A 24,237-nucleotide genomic window follows, 5' to 3' on the forward strand; every position below is an offset into this window, starting at 1 on the left:
ACACATTGTATCTCTAAAGTCATGACCCAAACCTGTTTATGTTGAAGATAGACACAAACTGCCGGAGTAATTCAGCGGGACAGGGAGTATCTCTGGAGAGAAGGAATGGGTGACGTTTAGAGTTGAGGAGGGTCAGGGGAGAGAGACGCTGGAGGTATTGAGCCTGTTGTTATTTTGTTTGACAAGGCTAGTACAGCAGTAAGATGAAGGCTGACACACCCACTGCAGATGCTGCAACCTCCAGGCATCTGCCCATTCCCTCCACAGATGCTGCCTGACCTGCGTAGTTCCTCCAGCATTTTGTGCTTGAGGTTTGCCAATATAAGCTCTGAAACATGAAACGGTTTTCTGCTGTTCAGTTGAGTTTATTGTCACGTGTACTGAGGTACAGTGACAAGCTTTTGTTGCGTGCTATCCAGTCAGCGGAAAGACAATGCATGATGATAATCGAGCCATTTACAGTCTATAGATACGTGATAAGGGAATAACGGTTAGTGCAAGGTAAAGCCAGCAAAGTCCAATCAAGGATAGTCCGAGGGCCACCAAAGAGGTAGATAGTAGCTCAGCACTGCTCTCGGCTTGTGGTAGGACGATTCAGATAGTGTCTAACTTGAGTATTTCTAAATAGTTTTATCTGTGTTTCCAGTACCTTCTATCGTGCTTTTCAGCTGAAGCTGCTTGTCCCGAATCCCCTGTGAAATGTGAAGCTCAAAGGAAGACACAGAGTGCTGGAGTAACTCAGCGGGTCAGGCAGCATCTCTGGAGAACATGGATAGGTGACGTTTCAGGTCAAGACTGTTCTTTGAGTTTTTAGTTTAGTTTATTGTTTTTGAGTTATTCAGAAACGTCACCTATCCAAGTTCTCCACAGATGCTGCCTGACCCGCTGAGTTACTCCAGCACTCTGTGAAATGTCACCTATCCAAGTTCTCCACAGATGCTGCCTGACCCGCTGAGTTACTCCAGCACTCTGTGAAATGTCACCTATCCAAGTTCTCCACAGATGCTGCCTGACCCGCTGAGTTACTCCAGCACTCTGTGTCTGTTTTGTAAACCAGCATCTGCAGTTGTGTCTACATATAGCTCAGAGGACTGGTGATTCTAGCCGTCTTCAAAACTAATTTAAATTATTTACCAAAGTACTTTGTCACTTAAAATAACATGATCGAGGTCACTTACTTATTGGTCTCTGTATTTGGGGGAAATCATGGCATTAAACCTTAAGCAATACTAAGTGGCACAGCTGTAGAGTTGCTGCCTTACAGCACCATTGTCCCGGGTTTGATCCTGACTATGGGTACTGTCTGTGCAGAGTTTGCACGTTCTGGCTGTGACTGCATGGCTGCTCTGCTTTCTCCCCATGTCCCAAAGATGTACAGGTTTGTAGGTTGATTGGGTCTCTGCAAATTGGTCCTGGTGTGTCGGGAGTGCAAGAGAAAGTGAGTTCACAGAGAACGGTTGTAAATAAATAGGTGATGGATGGTCGGCATGGACTTTGTTTGCCAGCTGTATCTCTCAACCACAAGATCCATTTGGGGGTTTAATCTTATTCTGATTAGCCAAGGGATCAGTGCTGTGGACACAGTGGATTGGAGGATGAGGTTGTTGATAGCAGGATATTCTCATTGAAACGTGCTGCTTTTTAGTTATGGTTGATTTTCTTGCTGTTGATTTCTAGTTGCACAAGCCAGGGCACTTTACATGATGTGATGGATATGTGTGTGTGTCTGTTTCTCAATTAATGATATCATTTTCAAATTCCATGACGTCTCATTAGCAGATTTACTAATTAGGGATGTTATTTACCTTTCCATGGATTAATAAAGCATCAAATCTTTGTACGTGGTTTGTTTTTAATGTGTGTCCTCTCACTGCACAATGGGGAAATCAAGGGGCATATTCATTTGTAGGGCTGGAAATTAATGGACACCTTCAATGTTGACGAAGGAACTACAGATGCTGGAAAAATGGAAGGTAGATAAAAATGCTGGAGAAACTCAGTGGGTGAGGCAGCATCTATGGAGGGAAGGAATAGGTAACACCCTCAATGGTCAGTTAGTCTCATTCATAAGTGATAGGAACAGTATTAGGCCATTCGGCCCATCAAGTCTATGCCGCCATTCAATCATGGCTGATCTATCTTTCCCTCTGAACCCCATTCTCCTGCCTTCTCCCCATAACCTCTGACACCCGTACTAATCAAGAATCGATCTCTGCCTTAAAAATACCAATTGACTTGCCCTCCACAGCTTCACTACCCTCTGGCTAAAGAAATTCCTCCTCATCTCCTTCCGAAAGGAATGGTCTCTTATTCTGAGGTTATGTCCTCTGGTCCTATAGACAATAGGTGCAGGAGTGGGCCATTCAGCCCTTCGAGCCAGCACCGCCATTCAATGTGATCATGGCAAACATCCACAATTAGTACCCTGTTCCTGCCATCTCCACATATCCCCTGCGCTATCTTTAAGAACTCTATCTAACTCTCTTGAAAACATCCGGAGAATTGGCCTCCACTGCCTTCTGGGGAAGAGAATTCCACAGATTCACAACTCTCTGTGTGAAAAGGTTTTTTCCTCATCTCCGTTCTAAATGGCTTACCCCTTATTCTTAAGAGTTCCTAGAGTTAAGTCCAATGGCAGAAGCCGGAACAAAAGCCTGGACAGTCTTACATAGAAAATAGGTGCAGGAGTAGGCCATTCGGCCCTTCGAGCCTGCACCGCCATTCAATATGATCATGGCTGATCATCCAACTCAGTATCCTGTACCTGCCTTCTCTCCATACCCCCTGATCCCTTTAGCCACAAGGGCCACATCTAACTCCCTCTTAAATATAGCCAATGAACTGGCCTCGACTACCCTCTGTGGCAGGGAGTTCCAGAGATTCACCACTCTCTGTGTGAAAAAAGTTCTTCTCATCTCGGTTTTAAAGGATTTCCCCTTATCCTTAAGCTGTGACCCCTTGTCCTGGACTTCCCCAACATCGGGGACAATCTTCCTGCATCTAGCCTGTCCAACCCCTTAAGAATTTTGTAAGTTTCTATAAGATCCCCCCTCAATCTTCTAAATTCTAGCGAGTACAAGCCGAGTCTATCCAGTCATTCTTCATATGAAAGTCCTGACATCCCAGGAATCCGTCTGGCGAACCTTCTCTGTACTCCCTCTATGGCAAGAATGTCTTTCCTCAGATTAGGAGACCAAAACTGTACGCAATACTCCAGGTGTGGTCTCACCAAGACCCTGTACAACTGCAGTAGAACCTCCCTGCTCCTATACTCAAATCCTTTTGCTATGAATGCTAACATACCATTCGCTTTCTTCACTGCCTGCTGCACCTGCATGCCCACTTTCAATGACTGGTGTACCATGACACCCAGGTCTCGTTGCGTCTCCCCCTTTCCTAATCGGCCACCATTCAGATAATATAATAAAAACTTACTGCTGCACTGAGAGTCTCACTGGAAACGTCTCCTATCCACGTTCTCCACAGATGCTGCCTGACCCGCTGAGTTACTCCAGCACTCTGAAACGTCACCTATCCAAGTTCTTCACAGATGCTGCCTGACCCGCTGAGTTACTCCAGTATTTTGTGTCTTTTCCCCTCGGTTTAATTTGCATTCCCTCAGAACTTTTGATTTTGTATGCACTTATGTGAAATCTGAAATATAAGAATCATGCAATAAGTTTGTTCCTACGCTGCACAGTTCTGTGTTAACACCCTACAGCAGGAATGCTGTTGACAGTATTCCTCAGTTTAAATCTGGAGAGGCATGGTGGCGCAGAGGTAAGAGTTGCTGCTTTAACAGCACCGGGGACCTGTGTTCGATCCTGACTCGGGCTGCTGTCTGTACGGAGTTTGTACATTCTCCCCGTGACCTGCGTGGCGCTCCAGTTTCCTCGCACATTCCAAAGAAGTGCAGGTTTGTGAGTTAATTGGCCCTGGTTTAGTTTAGTTTGGAGCTACTGCACAGAAACAGTCCCTTCGGCACCGACCAGCGATCCCCGCACACTAATAGCCCTGTCCCATGGTACGAGTTCATTCCATGAGCTCTCCTGAGTTAAAACAAAAATCAAACTCCTGGTAAGCACGGAGAATGAACGTAGCGGGTACGTCGTAGCTCGGGGACGTCTCTTTGCGGCTCGTAACGCTAACGGCAGGTACTTGTACGGGAAGACGTGAAGATTTTTCAACATGTTGAAAAATGTCCACGAGAGCCCCGAGTACCGACGAGCGGCCATTACCGTAAATCTCCGAGTTCGAATCAGGGCAAACTCAGGAGAGCTCTTGGAATGAACTCGTACCATGGGACAGGGGTTTAACACTGTCTACACACACTCGGGACAATTTACATTTATACCAAGCCAATTAGCAGACAAACCTGTACGTCCAGAATAAGGGGTCACAGTTTAAGGATAAGGGGGAAATCCTTTAGGACCGAGATGAGGAAAACTTTTTTCACACAGAGAGTGGTGAATCTCTGGAATTCTCTCCCGCAGAGGGTAGTTGAGGCCAGTTCATTGGCTATATTTAAGAGGGAGTTAGATGTGGCCCTTGTGGCTAAAGGGATCAGGGGGTATGGAGAGAAGGCAGGTACAGGATACTGAGTTGGATGATCAGCCATGATCATATTGAATGGCGGTGCAGGCTCGAAGGGCCGAATGGCCTACTCCTGCACCTATTTTCTATGTTTCTAAGTATTTGGAGTGTGGGAAACTGATGTTGGAGAAAACCCACACAGGTCACGAGGAGAATTTACAGGCTGTACAGAAAAGCACCCAAGGTAGACAAAAGTGCTGGAGAAACTCAGCGGGTGCAGCAGCATCTATGGAGCGGAGGAAATAGGTAACGTTTCGGGCCGAAACCCTTCTTCAGACAAGCACCCAGTCAGGATCGAACCCAATTCTCTGGCGATGTAAGGCTATACCACTAGGTTAGCGTGCTACCTGAAGTGTGTAGGGTAGTGCTAGTGCACTGGTGATCGATGGTCGGCGTGGACTCGGTGGGCCGAGTGGCCTGTTTCCATGCTGTATCTCTAAAACTGTTCCTGCACAACAGCACAGCACAAGATCCTCCAGATCTGGACACACCCCTACGATCAGCACTTCTTTCCTAACGTTCAAGAAGGAACTGCAGATGCTGGAAAATCGAAGGTAGACAAAAGTGCTGGAGAAACTCAGCGGGTGCAGCAGCATCTATGGAGCGAAGGAAATAGGCAACGTTTCGGGCCGAAACCCGGAAGGGTTTCGGCCCGAAACGTTGCCTATTTCCTATAGTGGAGATTGTTCAACTCTTTGCATGGAGCGAAGGAAATAGGCAACGTTTCAGTCCGAAACACTTCTTCAGACTCCTAACTGCGGAATGATAGAATTGAAAGACTACTCCCTGGAGAACACCTAATATTTAAACAAGGTAAACTTTTAATAATCTGATTTCAAAATTAATAACAGTATATTAAACAAAAGTAGATCAAAAGGAAAAGATTCAAGGTTCAGGATTATTATTAGTGGTAAAATATAACAAATCAGAAATGCAAAATTAACAGAATCATTAATCCCTTTATATTTCAATACAGCTTTACAACTATCGGGGGAAAAAGTGCCTCATTTATACAAATTTTGGCAAATCAAACATCACAATGAGAAAATGTTAAACTTTTCTTTGAAAACAATATAAATTTTTAAAAAGATATCAAGTGCCATAATATACAATCCAAATAAATAATTAAAATATTGCAACAACCCCACAGCATGGTTTCCAATATTGTGTCTAGCCATGATTGTGTTATTTTTTGTAGTAAATCACGCAGAAACATTGACATGACCTTGCCTTTAACAAACCGCTTACATTTGTACTCCAAAGTTCACTACTGTGCACACTGGAGAAAGCAACTATCAAAAAGGCAAACAAAAAAATATACAACACAGACTTCAATATATTGTAGAAAATCATTTGTAAACATACGCAGCAGGATATTTGCACCACGGTTTTGTAAATCACTCTGATCTGAATATTCCATTTAACATCGCCGGATATGAAATTACTACTGTACAGTTATTTACAGGGCTGTTCAAAGATCTGCTCTTCGGTGGAAATTCACTGATTCACAGCATTATTTTAAAAATGACCTTCCAATGAGCGATGCGATGCAGACCGCTGCAGACGTCCATCCCACTGTCGAAACTGATGCAGCACAAGCCTCCGAGTTGGCTGTTTGGCTCGGGTCTGGCAGTGGGAGCCAGCGAGCGAGCGGGTGGGTTCACAGCCGCGATCGATCACTCACTCACTCACAGTACAATGTGGATTAGTCAGTGCGGTTAAAACTGCTCCAGGAGTTGCCGCAGGTAGGGGGCTCGGCTCAGGTCACGGCTGACACTGAACAGCTTGTACAGCACCGGGCAATCCAACGACTGGCACTGAACTTGCTTGTCCATGCTGCCCGTACAGTTCCTGCAAATCTAGAGGCCACAAGACTTTCGGTAAAGGCAAGTTCAAAAAGGCAAAGCAATCAAACACTCAACATTCACAAAACGGTGGGCCAGGCATGAAGAGGGACGAAGGCTCGAGTGATGACAGGATGGAGGAGGTGACGGCTGCAACAGCTGCAGCTGGGACTGTAAAATGTTGCCTCTTGCTTGTGGACTCGGTGGGCTGCTCTGTACATTCTACACTAACTTGGGAGATGGTGTCTATGTACGGGGATGGTCATGGATCTGTATACAAAACATGTACCTGGCACAAGTGACAATACACAAACTATTCCACTAGAGATTTTCCCCCTGGAGTCCACAATCGCCTTATCTGAAAAATTCATGCTTTATTTCTCCAGTTATTCATGAAAAGGTTCAAGAATCTGAAAAGACTTTGGGGAAAAAAAGCCGCTGGCTTCTTGCTTGCACTGCGAGTGACTAGTACTGGTGTCAAGGGTTATGGGGAGAAGGGGGTTGAGATTGAATGGTGGAGTAGACCTGATGGGCCGAATGGCCTAATTCTGCTCTGACAACTTATGAAGTTATCAGGAGTGTGATAGAATACTCTCCACTTGCCTGGATGAGCTGCAACGCCTCTCAAGAAGTTAAACAGAGTGAAGATGTCTACCTGACTGCTTGCTACCCCATTGTCTAACCTAAAGATACATTCTCACCTCTACCGCCCATTGTGCATGCCATCAAATGACACGGTGTTCCGCAGTTAACTATCTTCAACATTGCCTGCAAAACCACCACCTTTCCCACTAATCTAAGGGTCCCCCACCAAGTCAACCACCATCATGACTTGGAAACATATCAGTGCTGGTAGGTTTCACCCCCCCCCCCCGTACTCGGGCCCTGCCTGCAGCCTGGAGCCGCGATCGATGGAGTATTGCGTTCGGAACCCAGCCCTCTCATGTGACGACGGGCTCAAACTCTACCCCCGCTCCCTCTCTGCCCCCCACGCCTCCCGTGCGGTCTACTGGTAGGGGACGTCTGCGTTGAGGGATCACACCCCCCCTCTAGTTGCTCATGAAAGTACGGAGGAGAGCCCACTGACCTGTCGCCTCACGACCTGGTTCAGGAACGAAGGGATCTACAGAGAGTGGTGGACACTGCCTGGTCCAGCACAGGTACTGACCTCCCCACCATCCAAGGGATCTACAGGAGGCGCTGCCTCAAAAAGGCAGCCAGCCAGTATTGTGTGCAGTTTTGGTCCCCTAATTTGAGGAAGGACATTCTTGCTATTGAGGGAGTGCAGCGTAGGTTTACAAGGTTAATTCCCGGGATGGCGGGACTGTCGTATGCTGAGAGAATGGAGCGGCTGGGCTTGTACACTCTGGAGTTTAGAAGGATGAGTGGGAATCTCATTGAAACATATAAGATTATTAAAGGTTTGGACACGCTAGAGGCAGGAAACATGTTCCCGATGTTGGGGGAGTCCAGAACCAGGGGATCCCAAAGCGTCACCCATTCACATTCTACACATTTGCCGACGGACCCACTGAGTTACTTTGTGTAAATGTTCTGTCCTCCACCCAATTAGCACCATGCGACAGGGATGGGGAATCATGGCAGATAAAGCCAGGCAGAACCTTTTTCCCCCATTCATTCGGCATGGAAACAGGCCCTTCGGCTCAATGTGTCCATGCCGACCATCGATCACCCGTTCACACTAGTTCCATGCTATCCCACTTTCTCATCCACTCCCTACACACTAGTGGGGCAGTTTTACAGAGGGCCTATTAACCTACATTCTTGAACTGTGGCCCCTGGTTCTGGACTCCCCCAACATCAGGAACATGTTTCCTGCCTCTAGCGGGTCCAAGCCCTTAACACTTTTAACTTACCTTGAGGAGTTGTGCCTGTTTGCGTTCCCAGCGGCAGAGCTGGTGGTGAAGGGTGACGGTGACCTGCTGGGGGTCACTGCGGCACTTGGCACACACGCCCAGCTGGGTGAGCTGGTCACACACCGGGCAGTGCAGGGTGGTGAAGTACTGCGAGATAGTCCCCTTGCGACCCAACGATTCACTGCCAGCTGCAGACAGCACCTTCTGCACCTGCGACACGGCAAAACCAACCGGTGGGAAGAGGTTAGAAAAGGAACTGCAGATATCGGTTTACAAAAAAAAGATAGAGAGAGGGGTGGTGGGAGTGACATCTGGGAACACAGGTACAGCAATCACAACAGATTAATGAGGGAGTCATGGAGAGATACAGCCCCATCAGCCCACCTTGCCCACACCGACCCCAGAGGAAACAGGTCCATCGGCCTACCTTGCCCACACCGACCATCTACACCAGTCCCGCTTGCCTGCGTTAGACTTATATCACTCTAAACCTGTCCTATCTATTAACCTGTTGATATGTTTCTTAAACGTTGTGATAATACCTGCCTCAACTACCTCCTCCGGCAGCTCGTTCCTTACACCTACCATCCTTTGCGTGAAAATGTTGCCCCTCAGGTTCCTATTAAATCTTACCACCCCACTCACCTTAAACCGATGTCCTCTGGTTCTCGATCCCCCTACTCTGGGCAAGAGACTGTGTGTCTACCTGATCTATTCCTCTCATGATTTTGTACACTGTCTTTATTAAAAGGAACATATATTGAGAGAAGGGGGTGGGGGTGGGGAGAGGGTAAAACTATGCTGAGAAAAGACACAAAATGTTGGAATAACAGATGATCTCATGAATTTATACCCCATCCTCCTGCGCTCCATGGAATAGAGTCCCACCCTGCTTAACCTCTCCCTACAGCTCAGACACTCTAGTCCTGGCAACAACCTCGTAAATCCAGAGTGAGCACCACCGGAAATTGGAGGAGCAGCACCTCATATTCCGCTTGGGCAGTCTGCACCCTAGCGGCATAAACAATGACTTCTCCAATTTCCGGTAGCCCTTGCTGTCTCCTCCCCTTCTCAGCTCTCCCTCAGCCCTCTGGTTCCTCCTCTTCCTTTCTTCTCCCCCCCCCCCCCCCCCCCCCCCCACATCAGTCTGAAGAAGGGTTTCGGCCCGAAACGTTGCCTTTTTCCTTCGCTCCATAGATGCTGCTGCACCCGCTGAGTTTCTCCAGCATTTTTGTCTACATTATGCTTATTGTATGTTTATTACTGATATTATGTGATGTAAGGTCTTGAAAGGCGCCATTAAATAAAATGTATTATTATTAAATGCAGGCAGGTGGGTCGTAGATGGGGCATCTTGGTGGGCATGGGCAAGTTGGGCTGAAGGGTCCTTCAGGTCTGTATGACTCCCTGGTTGAAGCTACCCAAGCAGAAAACAAGGTGAATCATGGACAGATCAGTAAAAACTCTGAAGATGGCAATGGGACAAGGCAGGAGAATGGGGTTAGGAGGGAGAGATAGATCAGCCATGATTGAATGGCGGAGTTCCATATAAGATCATAATTGATATCTCTGCCTTAAAAATATCCACTGACTTGGCCTCCACAGCCGCCCGTGGCAAAGAATTCCACAGATTCACCACCCTCTGACTAAAGAAATTCCAGCTAATCTCCTTCCTAGAAGAATGTCCTTTAATTATGAGGCTATGACCTCTGGTCCTAGACCCTCCCACTAGTGGAAACATCCTCTCCACATCCACTATATCCAAACCTTTCATTATTCTGTAAGTTTCAATGAAGTCCCCCATCATTCTTCTAAACCCCAGCGAGTACAGGCCCAGTGCTGACAAACGCTCATCATAGGTTAACCCACTCATTCCTGGGATCATTCTTGTAAACCTCCTCTGGACCCTCTCCAGAGCCAGCACATCCTTCCTCAGATATGGGGCCCAAAACTTGCTCACAATATTCCAAATGTGGCCTGACCAGCGCCTTATAGAGCCTCAGCATTACATCCCTGTTTTTGTATACAAGCCCTCTTGAAATAAATGCTGGCATTGAGTTTGCTTTCTTTACAACTGATTCGACTTGCAGATTAACCTTTTGGCAATCCTGCACTAGCACTCCTAAGTCCCTTTGCACCTCTGATTTCTGCATTCTCACCCCATTTAGAAAATAGTCTACGCCTTTATTCCTGTTACCAAAATGCATGACTCCACACTTTGCTACACTTTATTTCATCTGCCACTTCTCTGCCCACTCTCCCAACCTGTCCAAGTCCTTCTGAGGAGTCCCTGCTTTCACTGCACTACCTGCCTCTCCGCCTATTTTCGTATCATAGAACAGCCATGATTAAATGGCAGAGGAGACTCGATGGGCCGAATGGGCTAATTCTGCTCCTGCAACTTATGAACGTGCTGGCTTAGTTTCGAGATACAGCGAGGAAACAGGCCCTTCGGCCCACCGAGTCCATGCCAACCATCCCTCTCCGCACACTAACACTATCCTACACATACCAGGGTATATATTTATCTCACACACATACACATATATAGATATATATATATATAATATATATGTGTTTGAGAATGTGTGTGTATATACCTGCCTGAATGAATGTGTATATATATTTTTTCTCTCGTTATCATCTTATTCACAGTGTACTATGTTGACCTATCGTGTTGTGCTGCTGTAAGTAAGAATGTCATGGTTCTATCTGGGAAACATGACAATAAAACACTCTTGACTTTCTTGACAATTTACAATTTTACCAAGCCAATTAGCTGGCTTAATTTTACCAAGCCAATGAGGTGTAGATTAATTGTCTCTACCACAGAGAGTGGTGAGTCTGTGGAATTCTCACAGAGAGTGGTGAGTAGGTGGAATTCTCTGCCTCAGAGGGCGGTGGAGGCGGGTTCTCTGGATACTTTCAAGAGAGAGCTAGATAGGGCTCTTAAAGATAGCGGAGTCAGGGGATATGGGGAGAAGGCAGGAACGGGGTACTGATTGGGGATGATCAGCCATGATCACATTGAATGGCGGTGCTGGCTCGAAGGGCCGAATGGCCTACTCCTGCACCTATTGTCTTGTCTAATTAATCTACAAATCTGCACGTGTTTGTAGTGTGGGAGGAGAGCGTAGCACCCGGATGGAGAGAAGCCAGACGGTGACGGGGAGAAGGTACAAACTGGGTACAGACAGCACCCGTAGTCAGGTTGGAAGCCGGGTCTCGACTAGGACTAGTGGGGTTGTAAGGAAAGGTGGGCACTTACCCTGGGCAGCTCGTGGCCCCAGCTGAAGACGTCGACGCCTATCAGAGAGAAGACCCTGTTGAGAGGCGGCAGGATCTGCTTGGTGATGTAGTAGGTGGCGTTTAACCTCAGGCTGGGGTCCTGGAGCAGCTCGATGGGCCGGCGCACCAGCTGAATGAGGGGCAGGCCCGGCGTCCCGTACACAATGACGTAGGCCACCCTCTCGCCCACCCGCGGCTCCGAGCGCCGGTCGTACGTCAGCATTCTCCTGTTGGCAGCAAGAGTGCATTAGTGGGTTACAGTCTTCAGTACTGAAAGGATTGACGAGGATGTTGCCAGGACTAGAGGGTGTGAGCTACAGGGAGAGGTTGAGTAGGCTGGGTCTCTATTCCTTGGATCGCAGGAGGATGAGGGGTGGTCTTATAGAGGTGTACAAAATCTTGAGAGGAATAGATCGGGTAAACGCACAGAGTCTCTTGACCAGAGTAGATGAATCGAGAGGACAATCCCCTAATTTGAGGAAGGACATTCTTGCTATTGAGGGAGTGCAGCGTAGGTTCACAAGGTTAATTTCCAGGATGGCGGGACTGTTATAGGCTGAGAGAATAGAGCGACTGGGCTTGTATACTCTGGAGTTTAGAAGGATGAGAGGTTATCTTATTGAAACATAAGATTATTAAGGGCTTGGACATGCTAGAGGCAGGAAACGTTCCCGATGTTGGGGGAGTCCAGAACCAGGGGCCACAGTTTAAGAATAAGGGGTAAGCCATTTAGAACGGAGACCAGGAAACACTTTTTCTCACAGAGAGTTGTGAGTCTGTGGAATTCTCTGCCTCAGAGGGCGGTGGAGGCAGGTTCTCTGGATGCTTTCAAGAGAGAGCTAGATAGGGCTCTTAAAGATAGCGGAGTCAGGGGATATGGGGAGAAGGCAGGGACGGGGTACTGATTGGGGATGATCAGCCATGATCACGTTGAATGGCGGTGCTGGCTCGAAGGGCCGAATGGCCTACTCCTGCACCTATTTTCTACTGACATAGGTTTAAGGTGAAATAGGTTGAATAGGAATCTGAGGGGTAACTTTTAAACACAGTTAAGGTGGGTGTATGGAACGAGCTGCCGGAGGAGGTAGTTAAGGCAGGGACTATCCCAACATTTAAGAAGGAGTTAGACTGTTACGTGGATAGGACTGGAGGGATATGAACCAAGCCCAGGCGGGTGGGACGTGTAACTGGGGCATGTTGGGCCGAAGGGCCTGTTTCCATGCTATAACACTCTGTGACTATGACTATTAGAGTGTAGGGCAAGGAACAGGAGATGCTGGTTTACCAAAACAGACACAAAGTTCATAAGTTCTAGATCAATAAAGAAGCTGAAGACGACCATGGGATAAAGTAGGAGAATGAGGTTGAGAGTGAAGGATAGATTCATGTTCTAGAAGCAGAATTAAGCCATCAAGTCTATCATGGCTGATCTATCTCTCCCTCTCAACCCCATTCACCAGCCTTCTCCCCTTAACCCCTAACACCGTATTAATCAAAAATCTGCCAATCTCCGCCTTAATAAACTCCATTGGTGACCTTCACAGCCGTCAGTGGCAAGGCATTCGACAAAGTTCTGGAGTCATGTCAGGTTGGGTTAGTTTTGTCCCACACTCCAAAGACGTGCAGGTTTATAGGTTAATTGGCTTCTATAAATTGTCTCTAGTGTGTAGGATAGAGTTAGTGTACAAGTGATCGCTGGTCGGCACAAACTCGGTGGACCCAAGGGCATGTTTCCGCGCTTGGGCGGCACACCGGTAGAGTTGCTGGCTTACAGCACCAGAGACCCGGGTTTGATCCTGACTACAGGTGCTGTCTGTATGGAGTTTTAAGTTTAGTTTAGTTTTGAGGTACAGTGCGGAAACAGGCTCTTCGGCCCACTGGGTCCGCGCCGACCAGTGATCCCCGCACATTAACACTATCTTACATCTACTAGGGACAATTTTTTTTTACATTTACCAAGCCAATTAACCTACAGGTTTCGACCCGAAACGTTGCCTATTTCCTTCGCTCCATAGATGCTGCCTCACCCGCTGAGTTTCTCCAGCATTTTTGTCTACCTTCGATTTTCCAGCATCTGCAGTTCCTTCTTAAACAATTAAACTCTTGACTCGAGTTCTGCAGCAACCAGCAGGTGGCATCAGACAGATTCGAGCTCTCCCCAAATGCCAGAGACAGCAACCACGGAAACAGGCCCTACAGCCCACACTGCCCAGTCTTAACAAATGCCATCAAGTAAAAGATAAACACACAACACACGCACATAGAGGCATCATTAAGTTATATTTACATTTCTGTTGCACTCAACATATACACAGTTCTCAGCATATCCCTCCAAACCTGTCCTTTCCATTAACCTGTCTAAATGTCTCTTAAACATTGGGATAGTCCCAGCCTCAACTACCTCCACTGGCATCTTGTTCCATACACCCACCACGCTCAGTGTGAAAAAGTTACCCCTCAGATTCATATAAAAACTTTTCCCCGTCACCTTAAACCTATGTCTAAATGGTCTTCGATTCACCTACTCTGGGCAAGAGACTCTGTGCATCTACCCGATCTATTCCTCTCATGATTTCACACAGAACACATGAATTAAAATTATTCTCTTGTGAATATGTATTAAATTAATGCTTTTGCTCCTACATCTGCAGTTAATGGTATTGTAACTGTGCTGATAAATAATGTTTTGTGCTGGCATTTAATGAATCATTTCAAATTTACTAGAAGTCTAATGAAACTTTTAATTAACATTTTTACTTCAGGAAGGTTTGGCAGATTGTCGAGAGATTGGGATGCGGCTGAGGGGGGGGGGGGGGGGGGGGTGTAATTGATCGCGGTGTCGGTTCCACATTATACGAGCCCTACTTTAACTCCAGGGGTTTGTAGTGGCTGCAGGCAGAGTGGTAATTCACAGCCCACGACAGAAGCACAGCAATCACTCGCTCAAACCAATCGTGAAAGGCCCGGATAGAGTGGATGTGGAGAGGATGTTTCCACTAGTGGGAGAGTCCAGGACCAGAGGGCACAGCCTCAGAATGAAAAGGACATACCTTTGGAAAGATAAGGAGGTTCCCCCACATCTTTCTAAACCCCATAAACTCCAAACTAAATGTTGCTCCAGCATCGGCAATGTTGAAACATATAAGATTGTTAAGGGTTTGGACACGCTAGAGGCAGGAAACATGTTCCCGATGTTGGGGGAGTCCAGAACCAGGGGCCACAGTTTAAGAATAAGTGATAAGCCATTTAGAACGGAGACAAGGAAACACTTTTTCTCACAGAGAGCGGTGAGTCTGTGGAATTCTCTGCCTCAGAGGGCGGTGGAGGCCGGTTCTCTGGATGCTTTCAAGAGAGCTAGATTAGCGGAGTCAGGGGATATGGGGAGAAGGCAGGAACGGGGTACTGATTGGGGATGATCAGCCATGATCACATTGAATGGCGGTGCTGGCTCAAAGGGCCGAATGGCCTACTCCTGCACCTATTGTCTATTATCAGGGAGTTAAACCATGCAACCAGTCTCATTCTTAAGGGGTTGGACAGGCTAGATGCAGGAAGATTGTTCCCGATGTTGGGGAAGTCCAGAACAAGGGGCCATAGTTTAAGGCTAAGGGGGAAATCTTTTAGGACCGAGATGAGAAAAACATTTTTTACACAGAGAGTGGTGAATCTGTGGAATTCTCTGCCACAGAAGGTAGTTGAGGCCAGTTCATTGGCTATATTTAAGAGGGAGTTAGATGTGGCCCTTGTGGCTAAAGGGATCAGGGGGTATGGAGAGAAGGCAGGGATGGGATACTGAGTTGGATGATCAGCCATGATCATATCAAATGGCGGTGCAGGCTTGAAGGGCCGAATGGCCTACTCCTGCACCTATTTTCTATGTTTCTATGTTTCCCTTCCAGTTCCCATTCAAGACCAGGCAGAGACCAACCCTCTATAAACGATGGGGGTTGGATAGAGTGGATGTGGAGAGGATGTTTCCACTAGTGGGAGAGTCTAGGACTAGAGGACACAGCCTCTGAATAAAAGGACGTATCTTTAGGGAGGAGATGAGGAGGAATTTCTTTAGTCAGAGAGTGGTAAATCTAAGGAATTCATTGCCACAGACGGCTGCGGAGGCCTAGATTGAAGCAAAGATTGACAGTTCATGTTCATGTTGTAGGAGCAGAATTAGGCCATTCGGCAACATCAAGTCTACTCCGCCATTCAATCATGGCTGATCTCTCTCCCTCTCAACCCCACTCTCCGGGTTCTCGGTTAGTACGGGTGTCAGGGGTTACAGGGAGAAGGCAGGAGAATGGGGTTGAGAGGAAGAGATAGATCAACCATGCTTGAATAGCGGAGTAGGCTTGATGGGCTGAATGGCCTAATTCTGCTCCTATCACTTGTGAATGGGTGTGGGATTGGACTCACCGGGTGAGCTCAAGAGCAGGGACACAGGCTCCAGGGCGGTATGTTCCACTGCCCCGATACTCTTTGGCGAAGGTTAGGTCCTGGATGCTGGCCTTGCCTTCCAATACCTTCGTGCACTGCCTCTGAACGTACTGCTTGATCTGGCTGATGTCCCTCGTTTCAAACAGCAACTTTATCGAGCGCTCCAAAATCTGTGGAAAAGATTCACAAGTGAAACAGCAGCATCGTGTCAGGATGCGTCACAGTTGGTTTGGGGACAGCTCTGCCCAAGGCTGCATGAAATTGTGGAGAGTTGTAGATGTAGCCCAGTGGATGTGGATGTAGCCCAGTCCCACACACACCGCACTCCCCACCATGGTAGATGTAGCCCAGTCCCACACACACCACACTCCCCACCATTGTAGATGTAGCCCAGTCCCACACACACCACACTCCCCACCATTGTAGATGTAGCCCAGTCCATCACACACCACACTCCCCACCATTGTAGATGTAGCCCAGTCCCACACACACCACACTCCCCACCATTGTAGATGTAGCCCAGTCCCACACACACCACACTCCCCACCATTGTAGATGTAGCCCAGTCTCTCACACACCACACTCCCCACCATTGTAGATGTAGCCCAGTCCCACACACACCACACTCCCCACCATTGTAGATGTAGCCCAGTCCCACACACACCACACTCCCCACCATTGTAGATGTAGCCCAGTCCCACACACCACACTCCCCACCATTGTAGATGTAGCCCAGTCCCACACACACCACACTCCCCACCATTGTAGATATAGCCCAGTCCCACACACACCACACTCCCCACCATTGTAGATGTAGCCCAGTCCCACACACACCACACTCCCCACCATTGTAGATGTAGCCCAGTCCCACACACACCGCACTCCCCACCATGGTAGATGTAGCCCAGTCCCACACACACCACACTCCCCACCATTGTAGATGTAGCCCAGTCCCACACACACCACACTCCCCACCATTGTAGATGTAGCCCAGTCCATCACACACCACACTCCCCACCATTGTAGATGTAGCCCAGGAACTAGATGACATAGGTTTAAGGTGAGAGGGGTAAGATTTAGTTGAGTTTAGTTAGTGCTAGAGTAACTCGGCAGGTCAGGCAGCATCTTTGGGGAACTTGAATGGGTAACGTTTCAGATCGGGACCCATCCTCCTCACACTGATTGAAGCATGCAGAGTAGGGGTCGGGGAATCAAGAACCAGACGACAGATTTAAGGTGAGAGGGGAAAGATTGGAGAGAAACTCTAAGGGGAAACCTTTCCCACACATTTATACCAGAGGAAGTCATTGAGGCAGGTACAGTAACAACATTTAAAAGGCTGACTCCATCTACACCTCACGCTGCCTCGGCAAGGCCAACATCATCATCAAGGACCAGTCTCACCTCGGCCACTCCTTCTCCCCTCTCCCATCAGGCAAGAGATACAGAAGTGTGAAAATGCACACCTCCAGATTCAGGGACAGTTTCTTCCTGGCTGAATAAGGGGCAAGCTATTTAGATCAGAGATGAGGAAACACTTTTTCACACAGAGAGTGGTGAGTCTGTGGAATTCTCTGCCTCAGAGGGCGGTGGAGGCAGGTTCTCTGGATACTTTCAAGAGAGAGCTAGATAGGGCTCTTAAAAATAGCGGAGTCAGGGGATATGGGGAGAAGGCAGGAACGGGGTACTGATTGGGGATGATCAGCCATGATCACATTGAATGGCGGTGCTAGTTCAAAGGGCCGAATGGCCTCCTCCTGCACCTATTGTCTATCTTTAATTGAACTTTATCTTGCACTAAACATAATACCCTTTATCCGTACACTATGATTGTAATCATGTAGTCTTTTCCAAGAGCTAGCAAAAACAATGAAGAATTCACATTGTAGAGAATCGGAAGGGTAAATTTATGATAACTGGTTCTGATTTTATTAAAAATCATCGTTGATATTTGTGATAACTGTGTTTATTTATTGTTCTTCACCTATGTAACCGATAGAGGGGGAAGTGGAAGGCGATTGAAGGGAGCAGTGCAAGTGAAGAGAGACGTCATCGTACCTTGGATACAGCAGAGCAGGAGTCCCGTCGCACGGTCTCAATTCCCTTGGCATCAAAGACAGGATCTTTCTGGTCCAAACTCTCGTACATATAGCCAACATACCTCTTCTTTGATTGTAAGACACATGGTAAATAAACCTATTAATGAAGAGTTTTAAAAACAAAACAAGATGACCGTTAAACATTAATCCAACAAAACATCAGAAACACATCCAAATGCGATTCATTTAAGGCAACTAAAATGACCATGTATCCACATTTCCCACTGGGACTTTCAGAGTGAATGGTGGGAGCCTGGGGAATGATGCAGAACAGAGGGACGTTGAGGTACAAGTACACAATTCCCGGAAAAGTGGTCTCGCAGCTGGACAGGGTTGTGATGAAGGTTTTTGGAACAAGGGCCTTCATCAGTCAGGGTGTCAGGTTCACAGGTTGGGACAATATGTTGCACTTGTACAAGGCGTTGGTGTCATAAAGTCATACAGCGTGGAAACAGGCCCTTTGGCCCAACTTCCCCACCCCGGCCAACACACTGGTCCCATCTATACCACGTTTGGTCCATATCCCTCCAAACCTATCCTATACACTGTACCTCAAGTCAAGTCAAGTTTATTCGTCACATACACATACGAGATGTGCAGTGAAATGAAAAGTGGCAATGCTCGCGGACTTTGTGCAAAAAGACAAACAAACAAACCAACTACAAACAGAATGGAACAGAATCACATATTACATATTTGTGGGAGGGAGGGAGGGAGGAAAAAGGAAAAAAACAGCAATTTTAAAAAGACACCACACAACAGTAGAGTGGTACAGTAAAGTTAGTCTCTGGTGAGATAGGAGTTTACAGTCCTAATGACCTCTGGGAAGAGACTCCTTCTCAACCTCTCCATTCTCACCGCATGGCAACGGAGGGGTTTGCCTGAACGTAGCAGCTGGAACAGTCCGTTGCTGGGGTGGAAGGGGTCTCCCATGATCTTGTTGACTCTGGAGTTGCACCTTCTGATGTATAGAAATGTCCAAAATATCTTAAATGTTCCAATAGTACCTGCCTCAACCACCTCCTCCGACAGCTCGTTCCAAAGACGTACAGGTTTGTAGATTAATTGGCCTCTGTAAATTGTCCCTAGTGTGTAGGGATAGAACGAGTGTGAACGGGTGATGGATGGTCAGCCTGGGCTCGGTGCGCCAGTCCCATTTCAAACTAAATCAAACGTACCTTTTCGAATTTCAGCTTGACGGGCTTTGGATTAGTGGCAGTCACTGTGTCTGCGATGTCTTCCCCGATGCGAAAAGCTTGCTCCTTGGTGGCTCCTTTCAACAGCACAAACATGCTGCAGGAGGGAGGAATCAGCTCAAAACAAAGATCGCAACAAAACCACCTACAGCAGTGTTGAGCAAAACTCAGCATGTTGGAGTAACTCAGCGGGTCAGGCAGCATCTGTGGAGAACATGGATAGGCGCTGTTTCGGGTCGAGACCCTACTTTCGACTGATTCAGATGGGTCAGATGTGAAATGTCACCTGTCCATTCCCTCTTTTGATGCTGCCTGACCCGCTAAGTTGCTCCAGGACAGTTTTGTTGAAGATTGCAGCATGTGCAGTTCCTTTATATGTGCATTGTTGACTTGCTTTTTATTAGCCAAATGGGCTTCTTGAACACTATCATTCCCCAGGCATTTTGAATGAATTTTATATCAGCGTTTATGGTTAGTTCTGTACTAATGGAACAAGGGATTAATTGCTCAAACAATACAAGGTTAATTCCCGGGATGGCGGGACTGTCATATGCTGAGAGAATGGATCAGTTGGGCTTGTACAATCTGGAGTTTAAAAGGATGAGAGGTTATCTCACTAGAGGCAGGAAACATGTTCCCGATGTTGGGGGAAGTCCAGAACCAGGGGCCACAGTTTAAGAATAAGGGGTAAGCCATTTAGAACGGAGATGAGGAAACACTTTTTCTCACAGAGAGTTGTGAGTCTGTGGAATTCTCTGCCTCAGAGGGCGGTGGAGGCCGGTTCTCTGGATGATTTTTTGAATCAATCAATCAGTGCGGTGAAATGAACTTTCAAGAGAGAGTTAATTAGGGCCCTTAATGATAGTGGAGTCAGGGGATATGGGGAGAAGGCAGGAACGGGGTACTGATTGGGGATGATCAGCCATGATCACATTGAATGGCGGAGCTGGCTGGAAGGGTCGAATGGCCTCCTCCTACACCTATTGTATTTTGAGCGGGTTTTTGTCATGCTCTCTACTTTTGAATCGTTTATATCTAATTGGATAGAATTTCCTACATTAATTACATGGTCATTAAATAGCGATTTAGAATTGGATACCTGTCAGTGTCTCCGTACACAACACGAGCTCCCCACTTCTTTGTCTCGTTCACCAACTTTATTGCACGTTCCAACGTTTCTCTGGCCTTGAGAACAATGCTGTCACCAATCTACAAGAAAAGAGGCAAGTTACTTTCTCTGCAGCCAGAACAACACGATTTCTCATTCCGGAAACTCACCCGAGGCAAGCTTTTATAAGATAAAGGGGGGGGATAATGACAAATGCTACCCCTCATCTTTACTCAAGGGGTAATTTACAGTGATAATTCAGGTACCAGTCCTTTGGGCAGTGGGAGGAACAGGAGCACCCAGAGGAAATCATAGACACATGGAAAAATAGGTGCAGGAGTAGGCCATTCGGCCCCTCGAGCCAGCACTGCCATTCATAGAAACATAGAAAATGGGTGCAGGAGGAGGCCATTCGGCCCTTTGAGCCAGAACCGCCATTCATTGTGATCATGGCTGATTGTCCCCTATCAATAACCCGTGCCTGCCTTCTCCCCATATCCCTTGATTCCACCAGCCCCTAGAGCTCAATCTAACTCTCTCTTAAATCCATCCAGTGACTTGGCCTCCACTGCCCTCTGTGGCAAGGAATTCCATAAATTCACAACTCTCTGGGTGAAAACGTTTTTTCTCACCTCAGTCTTAAATGGCCTCCCCTTTATTCTAAGACTGTGGCTCCTGGTTCTGGACTCGCCCAACATTGGGAACATTTTTCCTGCATCTAGCTTGCTCCAGTCCTTTTATAATTTTATATGTTTCTATAAGATTCCCCATCATCCTTCTAAACTCCAGTGAATACAAGCCTAGTCTTTTCAATTTTTCCTCATATGACAGTCCCGCCATCCCAGGGATCAATCTCGTGAGCCTACGCTGCACTGCCTCAATCACAAGGATGTCCTTCCTCAAATTAGGAGACCAAAACTGTACACAATACTCCAGATGTGGACTTACCAGAGCCCTATACAACTGCAGAAGAACCTCTTTACTCCTGTACTGAAATACTCTTGTTATGAAAGCCAACATTCCATTAGCTTTCTTCACTGCCTGCTGTACCTGCACGCCAACTTTCAGTGACCGGTGTATAAGGACACCCAGGTCTCGCTGCACCTCCCCCTTACCTAACCTAACCCCATTGAGATAATAATCTGCCCCCTTGTTTTTGCTGCCAAAATGGATAACCTCACATTTATCTATATTATATTGCATCTGCCACGCATCTGCCCACTCACTCAACCTGTCCAGGTCACCCTGCAACCTCCTAACATCCTCTTCACAGTTCACACTGCCACCCAGCTTTGTGTCATCCGCAAACTTGCTAGTGTTGCTCCTAATTCCCTCTTCCAAATCATTAATGTATATGGTAAACAGTTGTGGCCACATATGATAATGGGTTACCATGTAAAATCAGTACTCAATTCTGGCTTTTCCCCCATATCCCTTCATTCCTTTAGCCCTAATCTTTTGAAAACATCCAGTGGCAGAGAATTCCACAGATTCACAACTCTCTGGGAGAAGAAGTTTCTCCTCATCTCAGTCCTAAATGGCCAACCCCTTATTTTTAAACTGTGGCCCCTGGTTCTGGACTCCCCCAACATCGGGAACATGTTTCCTGCATCTACCTTGTCCAATCCTCGAAGAATTTTATATGTTTCTATAAGATTCCCTCACATCCTTCTAAAGTCCAGTGGATACAATCCCAGTCGACCCATTCTTTCATATGTCAGTCCCGCCATTCTGAGGCAGAGAATTCCACTGACTCGCAACTCTCTGTGTGAAAAAGTGTTTTCTCGTCTCTGTTCTAAATAGCTTATCCCTTATTCTTAAACTGTGGCCCCTGGTTCTGGACTCCCCCAACATCGGGAACATGTTTCCTGCCTCCTGCCTTAACAATCTTATATGTTTCAATGAGATATCCTCTCATCCTTCTAAACTCCAGAGTGTACAAGCCCAGCTGCTCCATTCTCTCAGGATATGACAGTCCCGCCATCCCGGGAATTAACCTTGTGAACCTACGCTGCACTCCCTCAATAGCAAGAATGTCCTTCCTCAAAATAGGAGACCAAAATTCCACACAATACTCCACACTAGGGCCCTGTACAACAACGGTAGGACCTCCTTGCTCCTAAACTCAAATCCTCTCGCATTGAAGGCCAACATGCCATTTTATTTCAAAGTCACGTGAATGACTACGTGAAGAAGCCCGCCAGCCCGCATGTGCGTCTAGCGCATGGCGCGAGTCGGAGCAGTTTTCGCACTGCTCTGCAAGGTAAGTCAATTTCCTTCGGGCCGCTCTATAGCGTGCCCAAAGTAGCTTTGGAGGCGGCCGGGTTTTCGGCCCCCGTGGAAGCTCCACTGGAGCTAGAGTTAGTAGGATTTTTGGGTCTATTTTCACAGCAGGAGATTTCCAGCAGCAGGTGAGTTTTTAAATAGCCACGGCCCACAGCTACCGCTTAGGTAGCTCAGCCTGCTGTACCACCAAACAATTTTAACATAGTTACTGCTACAGCTACGCTGCAGCTACATATAGTGTATACTTTAAATTGGACGGCTATAATAGAGTTGGCATTTATAACAGTTGCCACAGGGCCACGTTTGTGACTATCGTAGCCGATAGCATTCTATGTCAGGTTTAATTCTTTGGCAATATCACAAATATGTCTATCATGCCAATTTAGTTTATGTTTTAAAAGAGATAATTACAAGGGACATTTATTATCACTTACACTAATGGTGTAGTGGAATTGGACCTGCCATTGCAGTCCAGAGCTCCTGGCTTGGGAAGCCTTGTTTGAGCTGTGCCTATCAATACAATACGGGTTTATTCGTCACATTGCACATAAAGTGCAAGTGAAATGAATATGTCAGCAGCGATACAATGAGAAAGAACACACAATACACAATAAAAATTTAACACAAACATCCACCACAGCATTCATTACTGTGGTGGAAGGCACAAAAATTGTCCAGTCCTCCTCCATTTCCCCCCGTGGTCGGGACCAGAGTCCAGAGCCAGTCCATAGTCGGCTCTTCCCCACCGGAGACCGCGGCTTCAGGATGGTGTAGGCCGCAGGCCGAAGATTTAAAGTCCCCGCCGCAGCAAGAAGCACCGCAGACCGCAGGGCCGGAGGTCGAAGCTCCCCTCCAGGGGCGATGGTAAGTCCACGCCGGGTCCACGGTAGAAGTTGGCTGCGGGCCAGCGGTGGAAGCTTCTTCTACTCCCGGGTCCCCCACGAGGGATCCCGGGCTGTAGACGCCGCGCCAGCTGGAGCTCAGGCTGTCGGCTGCCGCGGGCCAGCGAAATGGAGCGCTCCCCTCCGGCGAGCCCCAACGAGGGCTCGCCCGCTCCACGCCGAGAGTCCCCGCTGCGCCCGCCGCTGAATCCCCGGGCGCGTCTCCGGGAAAGGCCGCCCGATCCTCGTTGTTAGGCCACGGGGGAGTCGACCTGGAAAAGGTCGCCTCTCCATGGAGGAGGCGACCGAAACTGTTTCCCCCTTGCCCCCCCCACACAAAACACACATAGAAACACAAAAAACATACTTTAAAACATACTAAAAAAACAAAAAAAAATTGAAAAATACGGACACGCTGCTGACTGGGCGCCGGCTTGCAGCGCCCCCACCGACTCACCTGTGACACCTGTGACCATCAGACACTCGTGGGAGCTATACCTGGTGGCCTCATGGTAATTTCCGCTCATTAGAGGGGACTGTGGAAAGACTACAACTATATGCATATCAATAAAGTAATCAAATCTCTGATTTAATAAGGATAGGGTTCTTTTAGTCATATAAACGTCATTGCCTA

General features: G+C 47.4%; 1 protein-coding gene across 1 annotated transcript in view; it reads right to left on the reverse strand.

The window, feature by feature from the left end:
* Positions 1–5,393: 5,393 nt before the first annotated feature.
* The window catches only part of rev3l (REV3 like, DNA directed polymerase zeta catalytic subunit), a 219,476-nt gene continuing 200,632 nt past the window's right edge, over positions 5,394–24,237 (reverse strand). The window contains exons 26-32 of the mRNA XM_033022004.1: positions 20,428–20,537; positions 19,311–19,425; positions 18,092–18,229; positions 16,013–16,203; positions 11,583–11,829; positions 8,315–8,524; positions 5,394–6,452 (exon numbers count right to left, since the gene is read on the reverse strand). Of these exons, the coding sequence (XP_032877895.1) occupies positions 6,312–6,452; positions 8,315–8,524; positions 11,583–11,829; positions 16,013–16,203; positions 18,092–18,229; positions 19,311–19,425; positions 20,428–20,537 (1,152 nt within the window). The 3' untranslated portion in view covers positions 5,394–6,311. The remainder of the gene's footprint in view (positions 6,453–8,314; positions 8,525–11,582; positions 11,830–16,012; positions 16,204–18,091; positions 18,230–19,310; positions 19,426–20,427; positions 20,538–24,237) is intronic.

Source organism: Amblyraja radiata, chromosome 5, assembly GCF_010909765.2.
Source record: "Amblyraja radiata isolate CabotCenter1 chromosome 5, sAmbRad1.1.pri, whole genome shotgun sequence".
NCBI classification, from domain to species: domain Eukaryota; kingdom Metazoa; phylum Chordata; class Chondrichthyes; order Rajiformes; family Rajidae; genus Amblyraja; species Amblyraja radiata.